Below are 24,819 nucleotides of genomic sequence, written 5' to 3'. Positions count from 1 at the left end.
CCTGACATGTTTGTTTGAGGGATCATTGGGTCACACAGCCTGGGTTCGTGTTGATAAGGAGATTTGGGAGGTACACATCTAGCCTTCAACCTCCATTAGACCCGAATTTGAAGGAGGGTTTTCTTCCCAATACAAACCTGACTGGTCTTGTCGACCATGATAAGGTCAACTACAGCCTGTTTGTATACAGATTACACACAATGTGCCAACAAGCCTCCAATAAGCCTGTGATTAGGATATGGTCACAAATTGCTTCGAATAATTTGTCACGCTTTTACTTTCATTTTACCTCAATGGTCCACACCTAATCGGTGATTGCCATCAGTGGTTGCCAACTTCGCTCTGTAATTGAATTTGTTATGTAATGGTTTAAATGTTTAAATAATTGCTGTTACATTTTCTATTAATTATTTTGTTTGTGATTTACAGGAATACGTTGCACAATATCAGCATGGTCAATTTAGAGGAGAGTTTAGAGGTACGTTATCAAATTACATACATATGTTATCAAAATGAAATTGAACATTAAGAGAAAAGGAAAGAAAAAAACATAATTATGGTTTGATATTTTCAAGATATAAGACTTGTTAAAGTCCCAAATTCATTAATAAAGTCTTCAAATGTAAGATAACTTCAGTGACATTGGAACCTGTTGATATAAGTGGAGGTTTTCACAAGTGTTAGGACTTGTGTTGAGACAGCTATGACAAGAAAATATCTGTTATTTTATTACAGAGAATTGAATGGCTGCCTAGATCATTTGACATGAACGTCTGCAAAATGAAACAAAAATCAGAGGTACGTAAATTGTAGCTTTCCTTTTTCCTGTCTGGGGTGCTCCAGCGAGAGTGTGATTCCCACACAACTGGCACATGTTAGGAAGATAGTCCCATATCTATGCCAGAAAGTGACATTGGGAAACAGCAGGTTATTGTTTGGGTTAGGTCGTTAGGTGCGTTCTGTGATAACTGTCTCGGATTTGACTCAGTTTGTGTTTGTGCCATATTTTCACATTCAGTCTGAGCGCTTGTGTGATTCATGGACACATGTACCCTCCCACACGACTGTTTACCTCATCTCCCCACCTCGCCATAATATGTCAGTACCCAAAATCTCAACCAACAACCTCTCACAACTGAACCAACCTCCACAGAAAATGCCCACTTTATGACTATAGCCAGACAGTGACTGCCTAGTACATAGAAGCCTGCCTGGTACATTGAAGCCCGGCTTGTGAGGGGTGTACAGGGTAGCAGACCTGTCAGTCTGACCCATAAAGACTAGGTCACAAGACTTGGCATTTCGTACTCTTGGGTATCTATTACCTCTACAGGTGAGCATTGATCACTGAAGTCTGGATTAATGACCAGAAGACATGCACACTGATTACAACAATCCCTAAACTGCTGAACGCTGGCCTGATTGTTTTACTGTGGTCGGTTTTATATTGTAACCAGACACTTATGACAAGCACCTGTGCCGAGACCTGCCTTTTGTTAGCCCAGGTGACAGGGATTTGGCCCAGGTACCAAACCTAAACGCTAATTGTCTTTTCTGTAACTCAATCGCTGCTAATTCCGTGGCACCATCACCCATAATTAGGGGAAATCTCTACTCCAGAGGAACCAATAAAATATATTGTCAGCTTTTACGAGACTTGAAAACATTAATTTCTCATTTTCATCATCATCATCATGGCATACAGATATTTGAAGCTAGGTAGTGATGTACATGAAGACTATGAGATCGAGGGCCCTAGTGCTTGGTGATACGGCTAGGTAGTGATGTACATGAAGACTATGAGATCAAGGGCCCTAGTGCTTGGTGATACGGCTAGGTAGTGATGTACACAAAGACTACGAGATCGAGGGCCCTAGTGCTTGGTGATACAGCTAAATAGTGATGTACACGAAGACTGCTAATACTTGGCACCCTCTCTGTTGGTTTAGTAGTCGAGGTGTTGACACTGTCTGGCAAATGGTCAGCTGCCAATCAACTGACCACAAACAAACCAATAACCAATAAAACAATTGATTATTAAAGTCTTGGGCTAATTGTCAGCAGGTGAAACGAACCATCAGATCAATCAGATTGTTAATAGGACACAGACGTACTTCTAAACAAATACCGGAGGCCATTTATTTACAGAGTTCATTGGTGTACAAACTCATCATTGACCAGGTTTGATAATCAAACCTTGTGATAGTAGTATCCAGAGCTCGGTTTGAAGGAATTGCTGCCATTTTCAATATAAAAGATCTGACGTGCAAACCAATTTCCGTATTGACTCGACCAGACCTGCTGATGTAGAAAACATCATCAAAGTAATATGGGAATCTGGTAGTAGGGACAACCCGGTGTTGATGATCAGCATTAATAGAGTGTTCGCAGGATAGGCCTCACTTTATTATCAAACCCATTGGAAATGGTATAACTGAAAGTGATGGCAGGCTAATTTTCTGCCGCTGGTTGACAAAATTGGTATTTCAATCCTTCCTAACGCAAACGTTCGTTATGCATTAATGTACAGTTCGGCTCAATTTAAACATAGAAATTAATGATGCTGGTGGTGCAGAGAGACGGAACATGGTATTGACCCAATCCCTTGTAGTAATGGTGACATTCCTTAGCTGTTTTTATTGAACACAGCGTCAATGGGACATGGATCCTTTGACCAGTAATCTGTATCAAGGGTCCCGTGTTATATTGCCGCGGCTGTACAATACGACCAATAGTTAAAGGTTTATGGAGTACAGGTGAAAACGTAATGAGAATCAATGTGAAAGGAACCTGCGAGTATAAAGGTGTTACGAGTCATGAATTTGTGTGAATGTAAGGGGTTTCCTAGATGTTCGGATGTTGATGATGGTAATCTCCAATTAGAGCATCTCATTGTTGGAGGGGAGCAGAACCCGTGACTTGATCAAAAGCATCGTAATGAGCTCAATATCCCGGTAATCACTTTGTACATACACACTTCAAAAGTCAGCACACAGGCTCCTGTTTCAGAGCGCGCCATTAAAAATCAGAAATAAACGCTGGCCATTGTACCAGGTATGTTCACTGAGTGTAGCTCTTCCTGTATAGTTAATATACAGCTGCAGTGGCTCAGAGAACTCCTCACTACACCAGCCTACACGAACAGCAAAAAATGGTCCGATAATGGCAGGTTAACCGCTAAATAGCTGGGTCAATTGTTGTTGTGACAATGACTTGTAATAAACCACGGAATAGACAACATGCACTGGGTGGTTCACTCTGATCACAATATCGTTGATGTTTTTAGTGTGAAAAAAAATGACTTAAATATGATTGTATCTGACAAATTAATGTAGTTATTGTTAGTTCAATCATACAGAAATAGCTGATCTGGGGATATCTATAAAGATGTTTGTTTAGTAAAAACAAATTGAGAAAAAAAAATTGAGGTAAATAACACCTGATCAACTGGGTCATTGATTCGATGATAATGAGAAGGTGAGACTAATCAGGGTGGTCTGTTTGTTAGGTACAAAGCTCAATCTATAACAGTACTTTTATCTGGACAATCACAGGGAACACAGCCCTTGTTGTCGTGAGCTCGCGCCGTTCTATTCAATACGTACTACGCATTACAAAATCGCCTTATGTTTTAATGCAGTATGCCGCATAATTTATCTGAGGCGGGGCTTGCATAGCTGGCTTCACAATTTGAATTTAACTTCTTTTTTTAATATGCACCAATTTCCAAAATGACATTTTAAAAAAAGTTCGTAACACTGTACAAAAAGGACTTTGTTGAGTTACACAGCACAGATCAGGTCAGTGTTTATGTTTACGCTTTCATGATGCCACTATCAGTACAACTGTCGAAGTTCAATCAGAAACTGACAGACATCTTTAAAACAGATCGTTCAAGTGGCCGTAGACTAGAGTTATCTGTCTTCTTAGAGTTTACTTAGTAGTGCTATCAGATAATGTTCTTATCTGAAGATTTTAATGAGGGCTCCAGATGCAGGAGACCCACTTGTTTGTGTGTGCGCGCCAGCTATCACACAGCAAACAGGGGAGATAACTAGACTGCAAGAAGACATGGGGGGGGGAGGAATCGTACATGGGGACGAATGGAAGGCGAAATCAGATATTAGAAAAGAACGCTGAAAAAATCCACCTAGGAGGGAAAGGACAATGATGACATCATTACTGCTAACATCCTTATTTTAGTGCACTCAAATTTAAATTTAACGTGATTAGTGCATTAGTAAACTGCCACACTCATCCACTATAGAAAACAATTTACAGAAAATTGAGTGAGTGCAATCATTATTTAGCACAATATAATGCAAAAAGCATCATACACAGGATCAATACTGTGAAATAAAAAGGACAGAATTATAGAAGGTATGAGAGGGGTCAGGAGTTACATAAAAACACAGGCAAGTACCTAATAGTGCTACAGAAGGGAGTATTGTACCAGAGTAAAGTAGTGTGCTATAATCTGTCTGGTGTATTACACTCCGACCGAAGTGTACCAGTGACAGTACTGTCATGGCCGCCTGTCTAATAGTACCGTTCTGGTGATTATATTAGGACTCTAATGTCTCCACTCCTATGTTCAATCATGTGCCAGCCTGATTAACCATCTCAGGGCAACCTACATTTTCTATATAACGTACAGCGATCTTGCTACAAATGGCTGTCATGCATGCTTTTCCATAGTCCCCGTAAATTTCCCCGCCCTTTCATTGCATGCCTGACATGTAGGACAATTGTGTTTTTGTAGACTTGGAATTTTATTTACTAGTTTTATATGAAGTGTCAGTTTCTGACAGACCAGACTTCGCCCCCCTTTTACGCAGCTGGTAATTAAACAATATTTTCAAACCATGCAAACAACAAACTTTTAATTTGAGATTTGATACATAAGTCTGCAGCTTGATATTTCTGAAGTCTTTTTTTTTTGTGAATCAGATTTTCTTGTATAAACAATGCGTTTATTGCTTTAAAGGTACAAACTTTAAGTGTGATATTATGATTTAAAACAGCCACCATGCTGGCTATGCATGTTTTTCAAAAAGTACACTTTTCTTCTTGGACCATGTCTAAAGTTCCGCCTGTTTGATCACGATTCGGTCTCGGGCAGAAGTTGTGGTCCCCCTCCCCCTTCTCTCTTTATCAAATCTTGGGTTTTCAAGCTCGCTCCTCTGATCATCTCGCCCTCAGAATGAAGACCAGACCAGGGAAATGTATACATTAACTGTCAGAGGAACAATGGCTTGATGTAGTTAGACCAGGCTGTGACGTCTGCCAGGTCTATTGTTTCTGTTGCCTGGTATCTATCTCAGGGTTTTTTTACGGCCTGTCAGGGTCTGCTCATGTGTGTGTGTACCTCAATACACCAATCTCAGCTACATCAACCAAGGCAGTAGTCAGCGCTGGCTTATAAGTACAATGTAATATAGAAAAAGGAAATGTCAAGTCATTTGAAATAGTATGGCTTTCTATAAATCTTGTAAATATATATAGTAAAATTTTATATATTGGTTTTTAATTGAAGACAGAAACTTGATTTATATTGTGTTTGGTTTACATAGTCAAGTACTATGTGTGTGCCTGACTCAGTGAGTACTATGTGCGGTAATATGATGGTGGGAATACAAGGCTGTCAACCATAGATAGACCTGACAAGGTTGAAAAATTACCCCTTTTTAATGGGCCCTACAGAGACACATTATATCTCTCATAATTGTTGCGCTGGTGAGGTTCATATGAATCCTAAAACATCATGGAAATTTATGTGTTTTTCCTATCCATTGTGTTCTTAGTGTGTCACCGAACACACGCTGTGAAAAAAACATGATAAACAAAATAATCGGAGCATTCAGAAGATTCAGATTCTGATATCAGACACTTTATATGTATTCCTAAAATGTTTTACATCGGAGAAATTATGGAGAGTAGGGGAGGCATTTATGACACCATTAGTATTCTAGGCAGGAAATGTCTGCCTTGTAGAACACACATCAGCCCTGATGTGGAGTCGTAACCTACAGCAAATTATGGGTACTTTTATACAATTACAAACTTCTGTGTGAGTTGTTGGGGAAGACAGTATAAGATACCTTAGTATGCAGGTCTCTCACCAGGTCTGACTGACCTTCGACAGATGCTGAACGTAACTGGTTACACGCACCCGCGTCCGTGATGCTGCGTGTTGCTGTAGTAATAATCAACAAAAAGGCACCAGTTATTTCTGTGGGCATCTCTTTACGTAAACACTATCAACAGTAGTTTGTGTAGCTGACTACAACGGGTTGTCTGTGTGAGTGGGCACCCTTCTCGTCCTACAACTCTACCTGTTTCTGTATACTTGTGTGCACGTTCTCCCCCTTCTCCGTTACTCCATAAGATTACATTTTAGATACGATATTATCTGTGGAGTCAATTTCTAGATTACTGGGTTAAACTTTCTGCCTGATCTTGCCCCAGCTGTTGTATGAAGTTGTCATTGTACAAACTATTCACCAGCTGTTGACCATGTTACAGTACATGGTTCAGAGATCAACTAACAAGACAATAGAATTAAAACACATTTATTTACTGAGTACATCTTTTGTCTTTTCAGGAGGAATGCCAAAATTTTATCCAAGTCCTCGGAAAAAAGGAGTCAGGAGATTTGTTGGTGTGTGGAACAAACGCTTATAAACCGAAGTGCCGAAGCTACACGAAAAGCACTGTAAGTTTTTCTAACCTGATGAAATTGAAGGGAAAGCAACACAAGTAATCGCCCCCACCCCCATCTTCTGTGGCGGGATGATAAGCTGGAAGTCTTACATTGCTTCCCTTCTAGGTATTTCCTTGAGTATGATCTGATCCTGAACAAGTAATCAGTATGTAGGTGATTTGGTAGTGTTAGACTATTCATAGAGATTCAGGGAATTAGTACTGATTCATTGGCTTACAGCCACCTTGGCAGACACGGAGATACTGACCTGATTATAGCTACAATTAGGCAGCTACATCCCTCTGGCTACAGCCATCCCGGGATTATAGGGCAGTCGTTAGTTAATCTAATCATTGGTCAGGCGGAACATTAGCCGATGGTCAGCTGATAAATAATGTTGTTTATGGATATAAGCTCCTTGGATATTATTGTTAACATGAAGGACATCAGACATTGTGTAGTGGTCCAATTACTGATACCTTAATGTGTATTTAATAGATATTTTACAATTGATCTGTCGTTATTCAAGACTGTTAAATCATTAATCCAATTATAACTGTCATGAAAAGAACGGAGAGGAGCATCTATATAGAATCACGTTAGAAAAAGCAAAGAAATGATACCTCCTGTAATTATGAAGGGATTGTAGTCGGAGGATGAGCAGTGGCAGGAGGGATTGGCGGAGGTTTAGGAGGGGGATGGGTTAGGTATAGTAGCCGACAGTACAGTAGCACTTTATAACAATTAGGATTATAACATGTGTCTGGGGAGATGTATGTTAACCAGCGTGGCTCCATGTTACCTGTGGAAGGACATGTAAACCGGTACAGTATCCCTACATTGCCTATACCTGCATGGCCCCAGGAGATTACAAATCTACATACACATCTACACATGCTGTCATAAAGTAGACAATCTACAGTAAATATTGTACTATCCAGATCATGTGTGACTCCTACGGCAGGTTTATGTACTGGCCACAAGGCGTGCAGCAGTTTTATGGTACGGTAATGAAAAATAAATGCTGACTGTTTAAACAGATAAAGAAAATTAGCACACTGATATCTGAGATAACCAAAATGAGGTTTTCAAGACAATCTGATGAGTTATGGGTTTTAATTAATATTGAACGGTGGAATCCTTTACATGGAGAATCATCCGTTTGTATTGAAGATCTTAAACATGGTGCAATAAATATTATAATGATGCCCCAGAAATACAGGGTGTAGGAACTGATGTTTTCCTCACAATAAAAGACGCTGCAGCTACAGGAAAGAAATCATCTTGAATAATTTGCAGGTCTTCCTCAAAAAACCCATTAATGAACCATGGCAGTACAGTATTTTAAATAAAAGAGCTAGGATAGCAGTCATTGTAATAGAAAATTAGGGACAAATTGCTGTTTGAATAGGAAAAGATTAGCAGGGCATAAATGGGAGGTTGGGATGGTTTTACAGTCTGATTGATTCAATTTGGAGCCCAGACCTATGTATTATGAATGAAGCCCTATGCTTGTGTAAGAGTTCTAATGCTGTAGGGATCCATATCTCCCTCTACCAACCACAACTTGTTGTTCCGGTCTCAAATTACACAATGACGCTCAAGAAAATGCTCTGTTTTATTAGATTACAATTGTTTTTCAAAAGACGTAAAAGGGTGGAGAATACATGTTCTACAATCAGTCTGATTTTTTAAAAGGTTGAAAAAATTTGGTTTTATATTTAATTAGTCCCGAATTTGTTTTCTTTTTTTTTAATGGGGGCTCTGACGTAAGAAGAAATGTGTTTTTCCCTTGTGTTCCCTGGCAGTAGGTTTTAGACAGACCTAACCCACACGCTGCACCAACAGGCCAGCTACATTGTATATCACTGACAGACTGATTGTAGAGGCAGACTCTATATTGTACCTATTCCTCCCCTGTGGCCAAATTTATTAGTAATGGGCATGGTACAGTTCTTGATGATTGATCCCCCCCATTGGTGTTACCTCCCTTTCATCCCACTCTCCCCCCTCCCATATCAGCAGACAGACTTTCTTGGCAAACTGTCAGTATATAAGTGTAGGATAAATAATTTCTCTTGTTCTGTTCTGGTTGTGTTGGAGTGAATGAAAGCAGATTATTGTACCAGGCATGTGATTTACTGGGATAATTGTAATCCTATGAAATCTCTGTGACGGTTAGGTCTGATACACTTTCAATATGGTTATAGATGAAATAAAGGTTGGAGGTCAAACAAATATCCATTTAACAACTACACTGGACTCCACAGCATATACCAATCTCTTAAACATGAACTCATTGTTTTAAGGAAAAACAAGTTTGAAGTAAATAGGTAGGCAAATAAAAGATAGAAATATTGTTGTAGGCTTTGTGTTGTAAAGATATGGGTTTATAGGGATTTCTTTGATTTCACCTGCCGAACAAATCACTACAGTCAAGCTATTATATATCAGATTCTGTGTTGATACACTCTTTAATGCAATGAAACAAAGTACGAAATTGATGGTTGCTAGAAAAATCTTTTCTTTGATGTTTTCGTGCACCACCCAAGATAATACCTTCTATGTTCCTTATTATTAAAAACAAGTTTCTTTTGACCACGTTATTGCACGGAGTTAAGTGTTTGTTATAATGTGTGATTTTCGTCTTTCAGGATTCCGTTGGGTATACCCAGACAGAAGAAATGAGTGGTGTCGGTAAATGCCCATACAACCCAAACCATAACAGTTCATTTGTTTACGCTGGTAAGTATTCTCAACACATGTCATTATCTTCCATTGTGAAATTTAACTTTTTTACCAACCCATAAATTACAGTTGTGTCACTCAAATTTAGAAACGGAAAGTAATAGAATCATGCAAGATAAATGTGGATTAAGATATGTTACTTCAAGCATCTGATGGACTCGGATTACAGAAATATTGGCGAAAGGTCAGAAGTTGCCGTCTCCGCCATTGTAAAATTGTAAGGAACATGTCATGGATATAAAAGATCTCCAAAGTGATGTGGAATTAGATAATACCCATTTTTATTGGTGAGGGTTTGGTTACCATGGATACATTACGGGTCACCGTTGGTTACTGGGTCTGTAGGGGACCACACATGAGCTGCCACATCTGTCACTGGCAGCACTTACGATCATTTACATGTGTACTCCAACAAATTCTCCAAAATTATTTCAGGGTTAAGTTTTTTCTCTATTTTGGGGGGAAGATTGAAAGAGGGGTTAGAATTTGAGTTGAAAACCACTTCAATTAGGGTTAGCTACAGCTGCATGACACCAACACAATTATTACAGAGAACCAATTACACAGTATGAAAACAGTTGCCATTTGTTAAGATTTAAGTGATTAAATTTCAAAATAGAGCTTCGTATTGAACATTTTTCACAATGCTTTTTGTATAATGAAGACAAAGTGTTTGTTAAAGCAAGCCTTCCTGCATGTTATGTTTCAACAATTAAGTTTAAACACGTCGGGCCAGAAATTGTCAAGTGCTTTCATATTGAATTTCACTTGTTTTAATCAACAGATGAAAGATTGTTTGGGGCGACCGTGACTGACATAGCAGAACAAAACCCTCTCATTCTGAACGGACAGAGGATTAGGACCCGATCACACGACTCAAGATGGCTCAACGGTACATTTATATTATACGATATCCTACCTGCTACAGCATCTTTCTAAACTATGTAAATTAGTTCATGTTTTTGATAGATTTATCTGTCATTTGTGAGAAAATTTTGCAATTAAAAATCGAAGTGATCTCTTTTCGTAATTGAATTCAGCACCTTTTGAAAATGCAATTACATTCTCCGTTTCCCTTGTTTTTTCAGACCCAAACTTTGTTGCTTCATTTGATATTGAAGACAAGATTTATTTCTTCTTCCGGGAGACGGCAGTTGAAAACATCAATTGTGGCAAGGTAAGGATAACATGAAACTGTTGATATGGGGTAGACAGAAGTGATCACAACCAGGGAAGGAAACGTAGAATGGCCCTGTTTAATTTCAAAGGGGGCACGGGTGGAATGTTTAAAATACCAATACCTCTAGGTGCTCTGCATCAGGAAGATCAAATTCATGTACAGAAGAATTGTATTGTACAAATTTTGAGAGGTGTGAAAACTAAGACGTTATCGTGTGTGTGTGTACTGGTGCAGTCAGGGTAAGGGTCCATTGACGACCCCACAACAGAGACGTTGACAATACTCTACTCAAAAAATATTTATGTATCTCTGGAATTTCCTGTCTGCCAATATCTCCATTACAAGGTCCGGATCAAATTGCTGATTAAAATATTTAAAAGATTTCAAGACTTCTATTTTCACACATGAATTACGCATGTATTTTTTCTTTGTCTCATTCTTTCATGTCAGCAAATTCTATTAAGTATTATTGTCAAATGTTAAATCAGCATTTTTTATGTTCTGGTTGTTTTTTTGATAGATTTACTGAAAAAAATTCTTAATTAGCCTTTCTGGTTTGTTAGAGATTTTGCCCAGCTTGTTACATAAATAATGAAACAGGGAGGGAGTGATGATCTACCATGACATCATTAGTGTACCCTAAAAACTAAGGGGAAATATATATACAACAGTGATGCTGCCTGGTGACATAAGCCTGTACTGTTATACAGTCATACCTGGCCGCTTTATTAATATAACTCGTTAGTCTGGTATCCCCGGTTTTGTGGGGTTGTCTTGGCAACCCTGACTATCAACTGATTACACATGTACTATAAATAACACTAATGCGCTTGTACCAAAAATAACATTGTAACTGGGGAGGTGATTTCCTGATGAAGCTTTGTGATACCCAGACTATTATGTAATTCCCTCCTCTAACATAAGTAGAATCTGTAAACGGTAATTAGGTACAGTCCTAACTTGTCATTACAGTGTTTTCATTACAATGTTGTCATTACAATGTTCCGATTACAGCTTTTTCATTACATTGTTTTTATTACAATGTTCATATCTCACAAAAAGATATTATTTTTGTTTGTCATGATATTATTGTTGTGTACACAACAACAGAAATTGTACTATAGGTCTACAGTCTGTGGCCTCAAGTGTTGTGCATTCACACACAGGTGAATTATGAATCCTATCAGATAGTTCTCATCTCTAGGCGTTTACACATACAGCAAAAGATGACAAAAGATTGGAACTGAATGCACATGACTAATAACATAGCAAACAGTTAGGTTTTCTTTGTAAATATAGGTATTGAAGTTACAGATAATGGTTTCTCCGGAGATGTGAATAATGACTGCTCCCCGGGAGAGAGCTAAATACAGGGAAGGAACAGCAGAGATATAATTATTAACATAAATATTCCTATGGCAAAAATAGTAATACAAACACACCATTGGTTGTCTAATGACTAGCTACCTCTCTAAGTATTAGAGGACAGACACTGGGTAAATACCAATTATTACTCTGTAATACTGCTTCCCTTAGTAATCCCAACGAAAATATTTTTGTGGAACGAATTATCACAGGTAGAGTAAAGTTATGTGTTAAGGTTTAGACATGTGGAAAAAGTTAAGATTCATCCTTGGTGTCGTAACCCCCGCACACCACCACTCATTACTGAGTGTAGAAACAGATTCAGAAAACAGCGTAGCACCTCAATTACATTAATTATAACTCCACACACACCGATGACTGTACACTACTGACATGTCCACACATCCCTGTATAGTCCGTACCTGGTACCTTATGTACATAGATCTAATGGTCACACCTTTTATTACAGGCTGTATTTTCACGGGTTGCACGAGTGTGTAAGAACGACAAGGGAGGTAACATAGTCCTGGAGAACACATGGACATCATTCTTCAAAGCACGCCTCAATTGTTCAATCCCGGGAGAATTCCCTTTCTACTTCAATGAAATTCGTAAGTGTAAAATTTCACTTTAATAATTCATTCTGTCATTGTGAGCTGAGAAAACGTGTAAATTTAATTTAAAAGATTACTTTCATAGCCTAAGTTCAAGTAAAAATGAGACTAGTAAAATTAATTTATCTCATTTCAGAGTCAACCTCAGACTTTTTCCAAGGCAACTACAGATCTACAGATTTAAGTAAGGACAGGCAGCAGATGTTCTATGCTATCTTTACCACCCCCGAAAACAGTATTCGTGGATCAGCTGTGTGCGCCTTCAGATACGACGACATTGTCGATGTTTTCAAGGGGAAATTCAAAGGTCAAGAAAATTTTGGACATGAATGGCTGCCTGTTCCCGATGAAAACACTCCCAAGCCCCATCCAGAATCCTGCTCAGAAGACAGCGAAAACATTGGCGAAGATACCATGAACTTTGTCAAGTCTCACACGATGATGGACGGTGCTGTTCCATCATTTGGAGGTGCCCCCCTGTTAATGAAACTCAGTCTAAAGTAAGATTTCAGCAACTTGTTACATATTTTTAATCGAGATGTTGTTGTGAAAAACAAAGACATTGGAATTCACCTCGCACACTGCACACAAGATCTAATTTAGCTTAATCCCTGACTCCCAGGTCAGAACTCGACACAGCCAACAGCACTGTAACACTCCACGATCTCCTTAGGCCCTCTAATTCACTACACTTTCGATTTGCCATGAACAATGGCTGGGTTTTTTTTAGAGCTTCTCACACATGTTGAAGTAACCCGTACATCTCAAAATTGCTTCACTTTGTTGGTGTTTATTTATTTATGGCTGTTGAGGGAAAAGGCGTGTTGAGCCGAGAGTGTTTGACATTTATTCATTGATCTGCTGATGGCTGCTCAGGAACCTGGGGATTATTCTGGTTGTAGAGAGTTACGTAGAAAGAATTTCCTCTTCTTAATGAAATCATGATAGCCTGCCATACAGCAGATTACGGATTACACCAGTCTAATATTCCCATTTTATTATTTTCCAGGTCTAGATTCACTAAAATCGCCATCGATTGGCAGGTCCATGCTGCTGATAACCGATACTACGACATCATGTTTGTCGGCACAGGTAAATAGACACTGTTAAAACAAAAAGCACCAATAAACACAGTGGTAGAAAGTTAGAAATGAAGTCTTTGTAACGACAAAAATAGAACAAGTCATTACATGTTCGAATTCGAAATTTAGAGGTCTGTTAAAAAATGTTAAACTTTAACGATGAAATGATAGTGTGTAACGTCTTGAAATCCTCATTTAATAGCTCGAGTCGACAAATAAGTATTCATCAGTTACAAGTCATTAACAGACACTTTGTGGTTGATGGAAAGCCTTAATGTCCAAAAGCGTTTGTCTTAACTCACAAAAACTGAGTTTCACCGATATCATCCCCGAAACATAATTGTCTTTTCGTGTTATACCTTTCAAAAACACATGAAACTCTAGTATTGACGCCTTGTTTCTCATTATTTTTAGTGATAATGTGTGCATCAACTTGAACTATTTCACCTAGTCTATTGATATTCTTACAGTAAGAGTTGCAGATGATGAAATATTTTGACATGCTGAACTTAATAGTTTACAATTATTCATAAACAAAATCCCCCTAAAGAAAGGTTAAGGTTATGGTTTATAGCCCACGACTGTGGTCGGTTTTGTCTGCCTGTTAGGATAAGACACAGGAAATACTGACAATAAGCCTGACCTGTTCATGTTTTATTCTACAGACGATGGCAGAGTGTTGAAGGCTATAAACAAAGGACAAGGTAAAGATATTGAATCTGTGATTCTGGAGGATATTCAGGTGTTCGAGGATAAGCAACCTGTTACCGACATGAAGATCTTCCACGATAAACAACATGGATTAGACAAGCTTATCGTCATGTCGAGAGAAAATATTATGTCCATCCCTCTTCATCGCTGTGAGCGTGCTCTAACCTGCAGGTAACATATATTCTGAGAACGTAATATCCCAATTTTCAAGGAAAAGATTTTATCAGTCGTAGAATTTTATTTGATATTAAAAAAGTCAGGTTTTGAAAGGATTCACCCAAAAAAAATGAAAAGAACATTTTTCATTTTTATTCAAAATCTGCTTTCTCATTCAGACATTTTAGAAATGTTAAAAGAAGAAAAAAATTGAACTAAAATATTTATTACAGTAGGTGAGATTTATGTTCCTACCTGTGTTATGTATGATGAAATTTTCCCCCTTGTATTGAAACTAAGTATAGCGATATTGACCCCTGATTTAGTAAATATATGACTGGTTTAGTTTGTGTATTTCGCCCCCATTGTATGCCCCTCATCACTCGCACAATGACGATGGATCGTCACTGTAAGGTGATCAACACTTGGCAGCTTGTCTAGCGGGTATCCCTAACCTAACTTTCCACTTCACCGAACTTCTTTAGAAATAGCTCCTCGCACACAGTGACAAAGCAGAATTTACGCTATACAATTTACATTTGAAGAGACCACAGATCGCTCCAATATCGACAGAGATAGAGACCTTAAACGTAGAACTGTTGTGAGGTCGCTCGTAAGTCCAATTGGAGCCAGTCTACCCACGATTAACGTACACATTTCAAATATAGCTGTGAAAGAAGATTAAAGGATAAGAAATTAACTAAAAATAGAAAAGGTTTATTAAAAATAGTTGAAATTAGAAGATTATTTCTGACTGTTTAAGGCACCAAATCTCATAGTGACCGACAAGTAGGTCATAATAAGTTTTGTATTGAAGTATCAGATATCTTGTGAGCCATGAGAAAATATTTTATATATCTCTGTAATTTATATAAAATGAATTGTTTTCAGTGAGTGTGTGGGCCTGCAGGATCCGTACTGTTCATTTGTTGACACCACCTGTGCTGCCTCTGACAGAGGGTATGTATCTCCACCTAAACAACACAAACAAAAATTACATAGCTCCTACCAATCACTATAATGAATATAGTACTGTATCAATATATATTATCATGGTATTTTCAAGATTGCATCGTCCACAAGTATTAGTCGTCTTGAAAATGGAGCAGTTGTTTCGGAAATTTTACTATTATCCTCATGATCACTATACTACACTGAGGCAAATAATGATGTTTAGTTTGAAACGAGAAATTACAAAAGATTGGATCAACATGCTCATATTTCAACAAACTCTATAAAATGGTCATATTTTCCAATTTAATGAGATCTGCTACACTCTGCATACAACAGGGAAATGATTGAATTTTAATAAAATGTTTGTCTTTTATTTCTCCGTTACAGATTACAGAGTATTGTTGATGGCAAGTTACCAGCGTGCGGCACCCCCTTAGGTAGGAATACTTTACACCTCACACCTTACATAGATATACACTTGATGTTGTATACTCTTATTTTTTGTTGGTTATTTCTCTGTCCTCTTTTATTTTAACTTGCATGGTAAAAGTTTTCTTTTTAATATTATTGTTTCACCCTGAGTTCACCAAAGTTCCCTATTTTCAATTTGCGCCTGACCTCTAATTAAAATCGGTTAAAGGGACATATTATATTTTTATATTTCACATTTCACAGAGTCACCCAATAGCCATTCATAGGATATATATACGTGTGCACAGTTGTTGATAATATTGGTAATTTCTATAGAAACAACAACAAAGACAGTGACACCTGTACCTACACCTGCTGTTGCCATGCCAACAGCCAGCCCACAATGCAACTGTTCCTGTGGAGCCTCTAGCAACAGCATCCCCAACGCTCAATCTCATAGCAATCTTGGTTAGTGGAGGCACTACAATCTCAGCAAAGTGTTCAAAGATTTGTGCTTAATTTCCAGAGTATACATACGCTAATTTTATTTATTTATTTATTTTACTTATTGTTTAATAACCATTCTTACCATGGTATTATTTTTTTTTGTTATTCATTTCTTGATAAATAATTAAATTTGTTCATTGAATTAACTTGGGAAAACAATTCAATAATTAAAAGTTTCAATAGCATTTTTTTTTCTCTTCGGCTTTTATTTTATGGGCTGTAATTTTTCAAATCACAGGAGTAACGGACAATACAGTCACAAAAATGCCTCAAGATGGCATGGCAGTGAAACCTGATGAGAAAGTGTTTGCATCCAACCAGATGGAGGAAAGCTCTGTTGGTAAGGCAGTGAAACCTGTCAGATGTGTATATCACAATGGCTAATACTGTGTGCAACACGGCCTCGTAGCTTCCTCCTCAGTGACAGTCCATCATAATCGGCACTGGTCTCATATATATACTAAACATCACTAATACCTCGCCCTGCGTCACTAATACCTCGCCCTGCATCACTAATACCTCGCCCTGCGTCACTAATACCTCGCCCTGCGTCACTAATACCTCGCAGTGCATCACTAATACCTCGCCCTGCGTCACTAATACCTCGCCCTGCGTCCCTAATACCTCGCCCTGCGTCACTAATACCTCGCCGTGCATCACTAATACCTCGCCCTGCATCACTAATACCTCGCCCTGAGTCACTAATACCTCGCCCTGCATCACTAATACCTCGCCCTGCATCACTAATACCTCGCCCTGAGTCACTAATACCTCGCCCTGCATCACTAATACCTCGCCCTGCGTCACTAATCCCTCGCCCTGCGTCACTAATACCTCGCCCTGCATCACTAATACCTGTTTATCATTACGTACCCTGCATCTGTAATACCTTTGTGTAACCCTGCGTTACTAACGTTGTATGTATGCTGCCCTATCACCATATTGCCTCGGTATTCTACCTAAGAATTATGATATTGATTCATGCTGTTTCATCAGTGCTTCTCTGTTTTTATAGCCTTTTATCATTCAATATTCAAGAATATATTTCTACTATATCATCCCGCCATCCTACAATAACCAGCGTTCCGTACTGTACAGTCCCAACTATAGAACATATCCTTTATCGAGCACCTTTGTTTGGCAACTCAATCATAATACTTTTGCCTTGTCATCGCTGCAGTCATCTGTTATATTTCCTTCGTACAACCTCTGATCCGCTATAAACCTATCATTTCTACTCCATTTTAATTTTTCTTCATCACTTTTGTTTTACGACCTGTTTGTTTTCATCTCTCATCACATGACAATATCCCCAAGCTCGGTGTTAGTATTGTAGTAGCTCGCTCCTTGACGATCCCATCCCACTGTGTGTAAGAGGTCTGTAATAGGTTTGATGGGTTTATGGGCCTCGTCACAACTTACTCTGCATCTTGTGTTGTATATAAGGACACATCAATCACTAGCCCTGAATTATTCATGCCCTGCCTAGCCTTGTGTCGCCTTAAACGTCAACTGGCCGTATGATCGCAACATAAAAATGTAAAATATGCTCAGCTTTATGGCTTTTGTTTCTTGTATGGCTTACTAATTCAATTACATTTTCAATTAATTATTTATTTTTCAATTTATTATTTTGCATCTTCCTGCTGTTTTATCTCTATTTTTTTCTCTTGTATTTATTTAAATGCTTGCTTGTCTTTAGTTTTATCTGTATTTTAGATTATTTTAGTGTATTTGATTTTAATTATCAGTAAACTATTTGGTTCTTTGGTTTGGTTCAGTAGCTGTTGTGAGCATGCAGTAACATCTTCACAGCCATTGAGAACATCGTGGTTTCACTGCCTAAAAGAACTAAAAATAATAACTTCAAAAGATATCAGAAGTAATCATTATTGACCTAATCAATGTTAGCATGTGACTAAAAACAACAGTTGGTAGTCAGCATGGATACTGGGTAAGGTTAGGAAGGTCATGTGAAGGTCATATTGAGGGGTAGAGTCCTATATAAGGGGATAAGAGCATGACATAGCTAGTGGATGACAGTGCCTCCGGTATATAGAAGCATGTTGTTATGGTTACAGATAGGGTTGTGTCACATTTTAGATTTCATGGAATACATGTTTTATATCCCATAGTTAAAAATAATGTGAAATATCCATCAGGATAAAATGAAATCTCATGATTTCAAAGTTCGTTTTAAGTGATATTGTTGTTGTTTGGTTTTAAGTGATATTGTTGTTGTTTGGTTTTAAGTGTTTATGGTATAATATATTTATCTATTGTTAAGTGTATGAATCTAATGTTGGCCTTTATTTTACAGTTGTTGGGGAGAAACTGGAGGAAGCAGAACCGTCATCTTTAAGTGTTGCTGAAACAGCGATCGCCATTGTGGTTGCTATAGTGATATCCTCCATATTAAGTTTTGTGGCGGGCTACAAAGTGCGGTCCTGCACTCATACCAGTGACGACAATGACGATGCATTCCTCACAGAAAAACAAGACATTTACGGTTCTTTACATAAAAATCACCAACGGACATTGTCACAGGACTCGAATAAAGAACCCAGATATGTTAATCATTCCGATATAAATAATTCAAATAAACAATTAAATTTAGTCGTGAATTTACCGAAAGGATCAAATTTACCGAATGGCAATGCGCCAGCTAAACCATTTTCGAACGCGAATGTTCCGGTTTCTACAGACAATAAGACCTATGTGTAGTGTGCGCAATCTTCAGTGACTGTTGTGTTCTGTAAAAACGCACAAGTTAAGTGCTGTGATAGACTCTAGGTTGACAAAGGTGCAAGGCCAGTGTTACCATAGATACCATGGTTTGGGCTCTTCGAGCTAGCATGTCCGGAGTGCAGCCTATAAGTTGTCCGGATTGCAGCTTGCAAGTTTGTCGGTTTCGCAGAGGGTGACATATTTTTCATCTGTGATGTTTAAATGTGGAAAAACAATAAATCCATTCTTACATTCCAAGATGAGGTCAGATGGAGGTACTCTCAGAAGCAGGTATTCTGGAGAAGGCCATAGGTCGCTGTGTGACCTTGACCTTATAGTGTGCATCGTCATTCCAATATGAAGGATGTTCTTTGACCCTCTTCAGCGTGACCTTGTAACAAACTGCCGTAGACCGTGGGGATATAAGTGCTTAGAAACTAAAGACACATTGCACAAGATTTTTGTACATATTTGGTATTGTAGATATGTATATACGTGTGTGCTTCATGGATGGACCTTCATTTACTGAAGATGGCAACCCATCGATTGCAATCAAACAGCTCGTAGAGTCTTGCTTCTTCATAGGATCCAGAAATAACTTCTGTTTGAGGCCAAGGCATATTCATCAAAGAAAACCCACGTAAGCAAGAGTTTTCATCTTACAGGACTGATTCAGAAATTGCTCTTCAGAGACAATGAATCATTGGCAATGAGATTACTCCAGCAGACTCCGCGGTGATTAAAACTCAGCCTCTCAATCGTTACACCATTGATTCAGAACAAATCTGCTTCAATTTGATCAAACATTCTTGTTTTCTAAAAAATGAAAACAACAGCATGATGGCAGCTATGTTAAAGTTAATATTAATCGCATGCCTCCTCCTGGGAAAGCTCTCCCACTCATAGTGGTGGAGGTCAAGGTCAACAACCGAGACAGAGACGACAGTGGAGGTCAAGGTCAACATGAAGCCCAAGGATTTACCAACAATCATTGGACAAGGACATTTCCACTGAAAGAAATGTTAATTAGGTGTGTGGGTCAGTAGGTGTGAAGACAATGGAAACTTTTATGAAATGGTAACAGTGTGTTTATTGATTAAACCGGACTCCCAAACTGATCAGTTCAGCATTAAGGAGGGAGGTGCAGTGACCATATCGGGGCCATCATATAGACAATTTCCAAACATCAACAAATCACACAGACTTCCTGTGAAGAACTGGTACATGTGTTCCTACATAGACAACTGATCGTACTATATATATATCATAGGCTGTGTTTGTACCACTATTCTATGCATTTGCTCTGTGCAGTCACTGACCATCCTATAGTGTTTTAAGTACTTAATTTTTTAACATAGCATAATTTCGAATTTTATTCAAATTTTCTTTACATGTAAAGAAGAAGAGTAGCCAGGTGTTGTGTAGGATGTCAGTGGCTGTGGGGTGCTTAGTTGTTATTTATATGATCTCAGTGTACTTTGTGTGTATGTTTTTAAGTCCAAAGTCGAAATCTAGGCCAGTGCTTCCTCATTTACAACACCAGATTATTTCAGTCAAAGATGAAACGTTGAAACAGTAAAACAGATAACTCATTGAAAGGCTCACATTTTGATTGGTTGATTTTAAAAGTCTAGTTTGTTCTTCTTTGCTGTGCTTTTCAGACGTTGACCAAAGATGACAAAAAGAAAACTGATTTTTAAAATTGCAATATTTCAAGTTTTACTAAAAAAAATCTTTTTCAAATTTTAAAAATACAGTTTTCTTTGATTAGATAAGATTTTGTTAATCAATGATAAAGAACAACTAGACAACAACCAGTGCTGTCTGCACATGAGAAAGTTTGGTGTGAGTTGAATTTCCAAGATGATTGTGCAGACAATGAGACATGTGCTGTAATAGGTTATAGAGTCTTATCAACACTTTTAGAAGAATTTTCCATAGAAAAAAAAAAAAAAAGGAAGGAGTTTTGGGGAAAAAATGTAAAGCATAGAAAAAATAAAGCAGAAATATTGAATTAATTTCAGAGATAAATCTTTAGAATAACATTTCCGATCAAAATGTTAATATTTAAACGATTTTTATCCAAAGTATTCCAACAGTTTTCATATTGACCCGAACCATCATCTACTGGTATGTACTTCGAAGTGATGATGAGGTGAAATGTTAACAGGCTCAGTACCGCTGCCTACAGTTGTAGTTAAGTTAGAAATAGAATTGGAATCGGCCAAAGGGTTTCTGATAACACAATATCACAGTGACCAGTACACATCTATCGGATATGGTCAGCTCAATTGTCTGAACATTGCGTTTTCCAGAAAGAAGTATAAGAGGATTTTTAGGGTCTTTAAAATCAAGTTTTCTAGATGAATTGAGGATACAGTACTGACTGAGATCTTGTGTTACAGGGGTCCTGTTAGTCGGTTTTAATTATAGAACACTCGCATTATGGTACTTAAAACCATCGTGATAGTGTTTTGGGGCCTTAATTTGAGCCTCACAAGAAAAAACAATTATTAAAAATTAAATTAAAAAAATGTGTGTTTATAGTTGTAGTGATGGCAGCGGTACTGACATGAAATGGACTGAATTTACCTTGTGTACATAATATATATATATAATTTACCTTGTGTACATAATATATATATATAATTTACCTTGTGTATATAATATATATATATAATTTACCTTGTGCATATAATATATATATATAGTTTACCTTGTGTATATAATATATATATATAATTTCTATGGTGCATTGTGGCTCATGTCACATCGTGTATAGTGTACATACAAATGTTTATACTGCCAAATACATAATATGTAAAAAAAAATACCAAACAAAAACTATATTGTATATATTACTTAGTGATGAATTCAATGTATATCTTATTTACAAATAGTTTCAAATTTATATGGTTCAACAGATATTTAAAGCTAATTTATCACTCTATTGTTATTCATGAAAACAATTTTTAAATTTTAAATTTAAATTATAATGATATTAAAACTGAATATGTTGAATCAATATAAGGTGGATTATTTGTGAATGATGATATACATGATCTGTCAATTATGATGTACCTGAAGATGATACAGGTGCATTTAAAACTTACAAGGTGTGAACATAATTCATATAAATCATAAGTTAATAATATTATAGAGAAAATGGTTGAACATTGTCCTTGTTTATTTTTGTGTTGAATCATCTGTGGTTAAACATTTACATCCCTTGTTTGTTATTTATCTCCCTTTGTTACATCAGCTTCACACATAATCTGTGTCATATGAATGTTTGCAGGTAGAATCTGTGTCATTTGAATGTTTGCAGGTAGAATCTGTGTCATATGAATGTTTGCAGGTAGAATCTGTGTCATATGAATGTTTGTAGGTAGAATCTGTGTTTGCATTGCTAAATATTTATTGAAAGCCAGGTCATTTACATTATATTTTCTTTCCTGAATACTAAAACTGGACTCCTTGGATCGAAACCAGTAATAAAACTAGAACCCTTGGATCTTATTCAGCAGTAAAACTAGTTTCCTTGGATTCTTTTCAGTAGTATAAATATCAATCACCTTTATGAGATTTCCCATTTTTTCAATTTAAATTTTCACTGCCATTTTTCTTAAATGAAAATTTAAAACTGATCTCAAAAAAAGAAATGTTTTTGTTAAGTAAACATTGTCATTGTATATGCACTGCGCCTTATGTACCTTCCTCATCCAAGTTTCCTACAGACATAAGCATTATGAGACATTCTATAAAAATGGCTAATATACAACTTTATATATCCCAGACCAAATACTCGGTTTTAGTCCTCGACTTAGGGAAAATCTCAGTTTTTATAAGTATATCAGCTTTAGTTGTAACACGCTATCATACAGTTATTGGTGCTTTACGTATTATTGCTGTTAAGGTTATCGGTGAGAGTTGTGGTAAAGAGCTTTAAAATTGTATCTTCTGACTGTACTGCATCACAAACCTATTGTGTGTGCTTAAAATCTTCAAGAACTTATCCTATTTTGCTTTTTGTGAACTTGAAATGAACAGTTTTTTAGGTCTGTAAAGCTAAATTAAACTTTAGTCTGAAAATGATTATGAAAACATAGTAAGCTAAATGTTTGTCCAGAGATTTTTTTTTTGAAAACTGATTAAATTAATTGCTGAAAGACATACATTCAGCCATACATTTTAGACTAAATAACAATCTTAGATATATATGCTTGTATTTTTCTCTGTCAGACATGTAGCTGTCAGTGTTTCAGTGTGTATGTGTGTGGAAGTTGTGGTGAACAGTAATCTGTGTGAGGTCACTGACTCCTTGAACTTCTATCCATATCCCATAGACCTAGCGTTTATGGCCAAATGAGGCAGAGTTCATGACTTAGTGGCCTTGATCACAGTTAAAGGTGTCGACTTCCTGAACGAATGAAGGAGAGTTTATGGTGCAGTGTTTGCTCTGTGTGATAGTGAGCCTAAGGCCTGTGAATAGCTACATTTAATGATCATCCACAACGAAAACTTTATTTTTCTACGTGTCCTGTTCTTGATTTTTAAATACTGTGTAAAACCATACCACAGCATCGCTGGGTCAGGTATGTCTACAGGTTTCTTCTCTGGTTAGTATAAAGTATCACTTAGAAAAGAAACTTGTATAAATACCAAGATGACGGGCACATCATTTGTATCACTCATCATCATTGTTTAGCATATTGAACAAAATATATGTATATAACATTTATGAAATAAATATGACTTAAAAAGAAATAAAAATACTTAATAAAAAATATCAAAATTGAAAATAAATTCCTGTCTCTGTTCTCTGTTCCTTCATTGATTTGAATACATATTTTCAGTGTAACCAAGTAAAACAATACATCTGGACTGACCTATGGTGGTAGTCATATCAAGGCGAAAACAACACATGTTATTTAACAAGGAGACAAAGCCTATTTAACAGAACCATTGTCTGAAGCCTGTGAGCCAATATAACAACTATTTTTGGAAACCTCTGATGACTTACCTGGTATGAGTACCAGGGTGAGCTTAAGTGGTGCTTCCTGTCTGTCGTCTTGTCATTTGTTGCTTAAAATGACATCTCCTAAACTACATAACAGAATTCAACAAGGTTTTGGAGCGATCACCTTTAAGTCACGGGGATCAAAATTTATATAGATATAAGGGCTGACCATCCTGGAGGCTTGATAAAACAGGCTGAATTGTTTTAAATGACATCCTCTCTCAAACTACTGAGCAGATTTCAAATTGAATAGGGAATATGCTGTGTCAATGAGGATAAAAAGTTCTACAAATAAGGGGCTGACCCTCCTTATGGTTGAATGGTGGGACAAAAGGGGTCAAATAAGCTGATCTGCTTTAAAGACATCTCCCGAACTACTGGACAGATTTCAACTATATTGTAGTGACAGCATGATTAGCCTACTGGGATGAGAGTTGGTGGGCCTACATAACAAACCATTGTCAGAGGCCTGTGGTCTAATGGGTCTGCATAACAAAGTCATCGTCTGAAATATGTGGTCTAATGGGTCTACATAACTAAACCATTGTCTGAAATCTGTGTTCTAATGGGTTTATAAAAAGGAACTATTTGTTCGAAGCCTGTGGTCTTGTGCGCCTTTTCAAAATATGTGTTCTGAACGG

General features: G+C 37.3%; 1 protein-coding gene across 3 annotated transcripts in view; it reads left to right on the top strand.

Annotated features, from left to right (window-relative positions):
* The window catches only part of LOC110445593 (semaphorin-1A-like), a 42,002-nt gene extending 20,859 nt beyond the window's left edge, over positions 1–21,143 (top strand). For 2 of the 3 annotated variants that reach the window (XM_021490271.1, XM_021490270.1), the window contains 15 exons: positions 430–478; positions 736–798; positions 6,605–6,715; positions 9,358–9,448; positions 10,236–10,343; positions 10,540–10,628; positions 12,466–12,607; positions 12,747–13,110; positions 13,620–13,702; positions 14,358–14,574; positions 15,451–15,519; positions 15,901–15,950; positions 16,261–16,392; positions 16,670–16,771; positions 18,752–21,143. In XM_021490271.1, coding sequence (XP_021345946.1) covers positions 430–478; positions 736–798; positions 6,605–6,715; positions 9,358–9,448; positions 10,236–10,343; positions 10,540–10,628; positions 12,466–12,607; positions 12,747–13,110; positions 13,620–13,702; positions 14,358–14,574; positions 15,451–15,519; positions 15,901–15,950; positions 16,261–16,392; positions 16,670–16,771; positions 18,752–19,155 — 2,074 coding nt within the window. In that variant the 3' untranslated portion in view covers positions 19,156–21,143. The remainder of the gene's footprint in view (positions 1–429; positions 479–735; positions 799–6,604; positions 6,716–9,357; positions 9,449–10,235; positions 10,344–10,539; positions 10,629–12,465; positions 12,608–12,746; positions 13,111–13,619; positions 13,703–14,357; positions 14,575–15,450; positions 15,520–15,900; positions 15,951–16,260; positions 16,393–16,669; positions 16,772–18,751) is intronic. The other variant, XM_021490272.1, reaches the window with a different exon arrangement.
* Positions 21,144–24,819: the final 3,676 nt, after the last annotated feature.

The sequence above is a fragment of the Mizuhopecten yessoensis genome, unplaced genomic scaffold, assembly GCF_002113885.1.
Source record: "Mizuhopecten yessoensis strain PY_sf001 unplaced genomic scaffold, ASM211388v2 scaffold2329, whole genome shotgun sequence".
NCBI lineage: Eukaryota > Metazoa > Mollusca > Bivalvia > Pectinida > Pectinidae > Mizuhopecten > Mizuhopecten yessoensis.
This window is presented reverse-complemented; position numbering and strand designations above follow the sequence as displayed.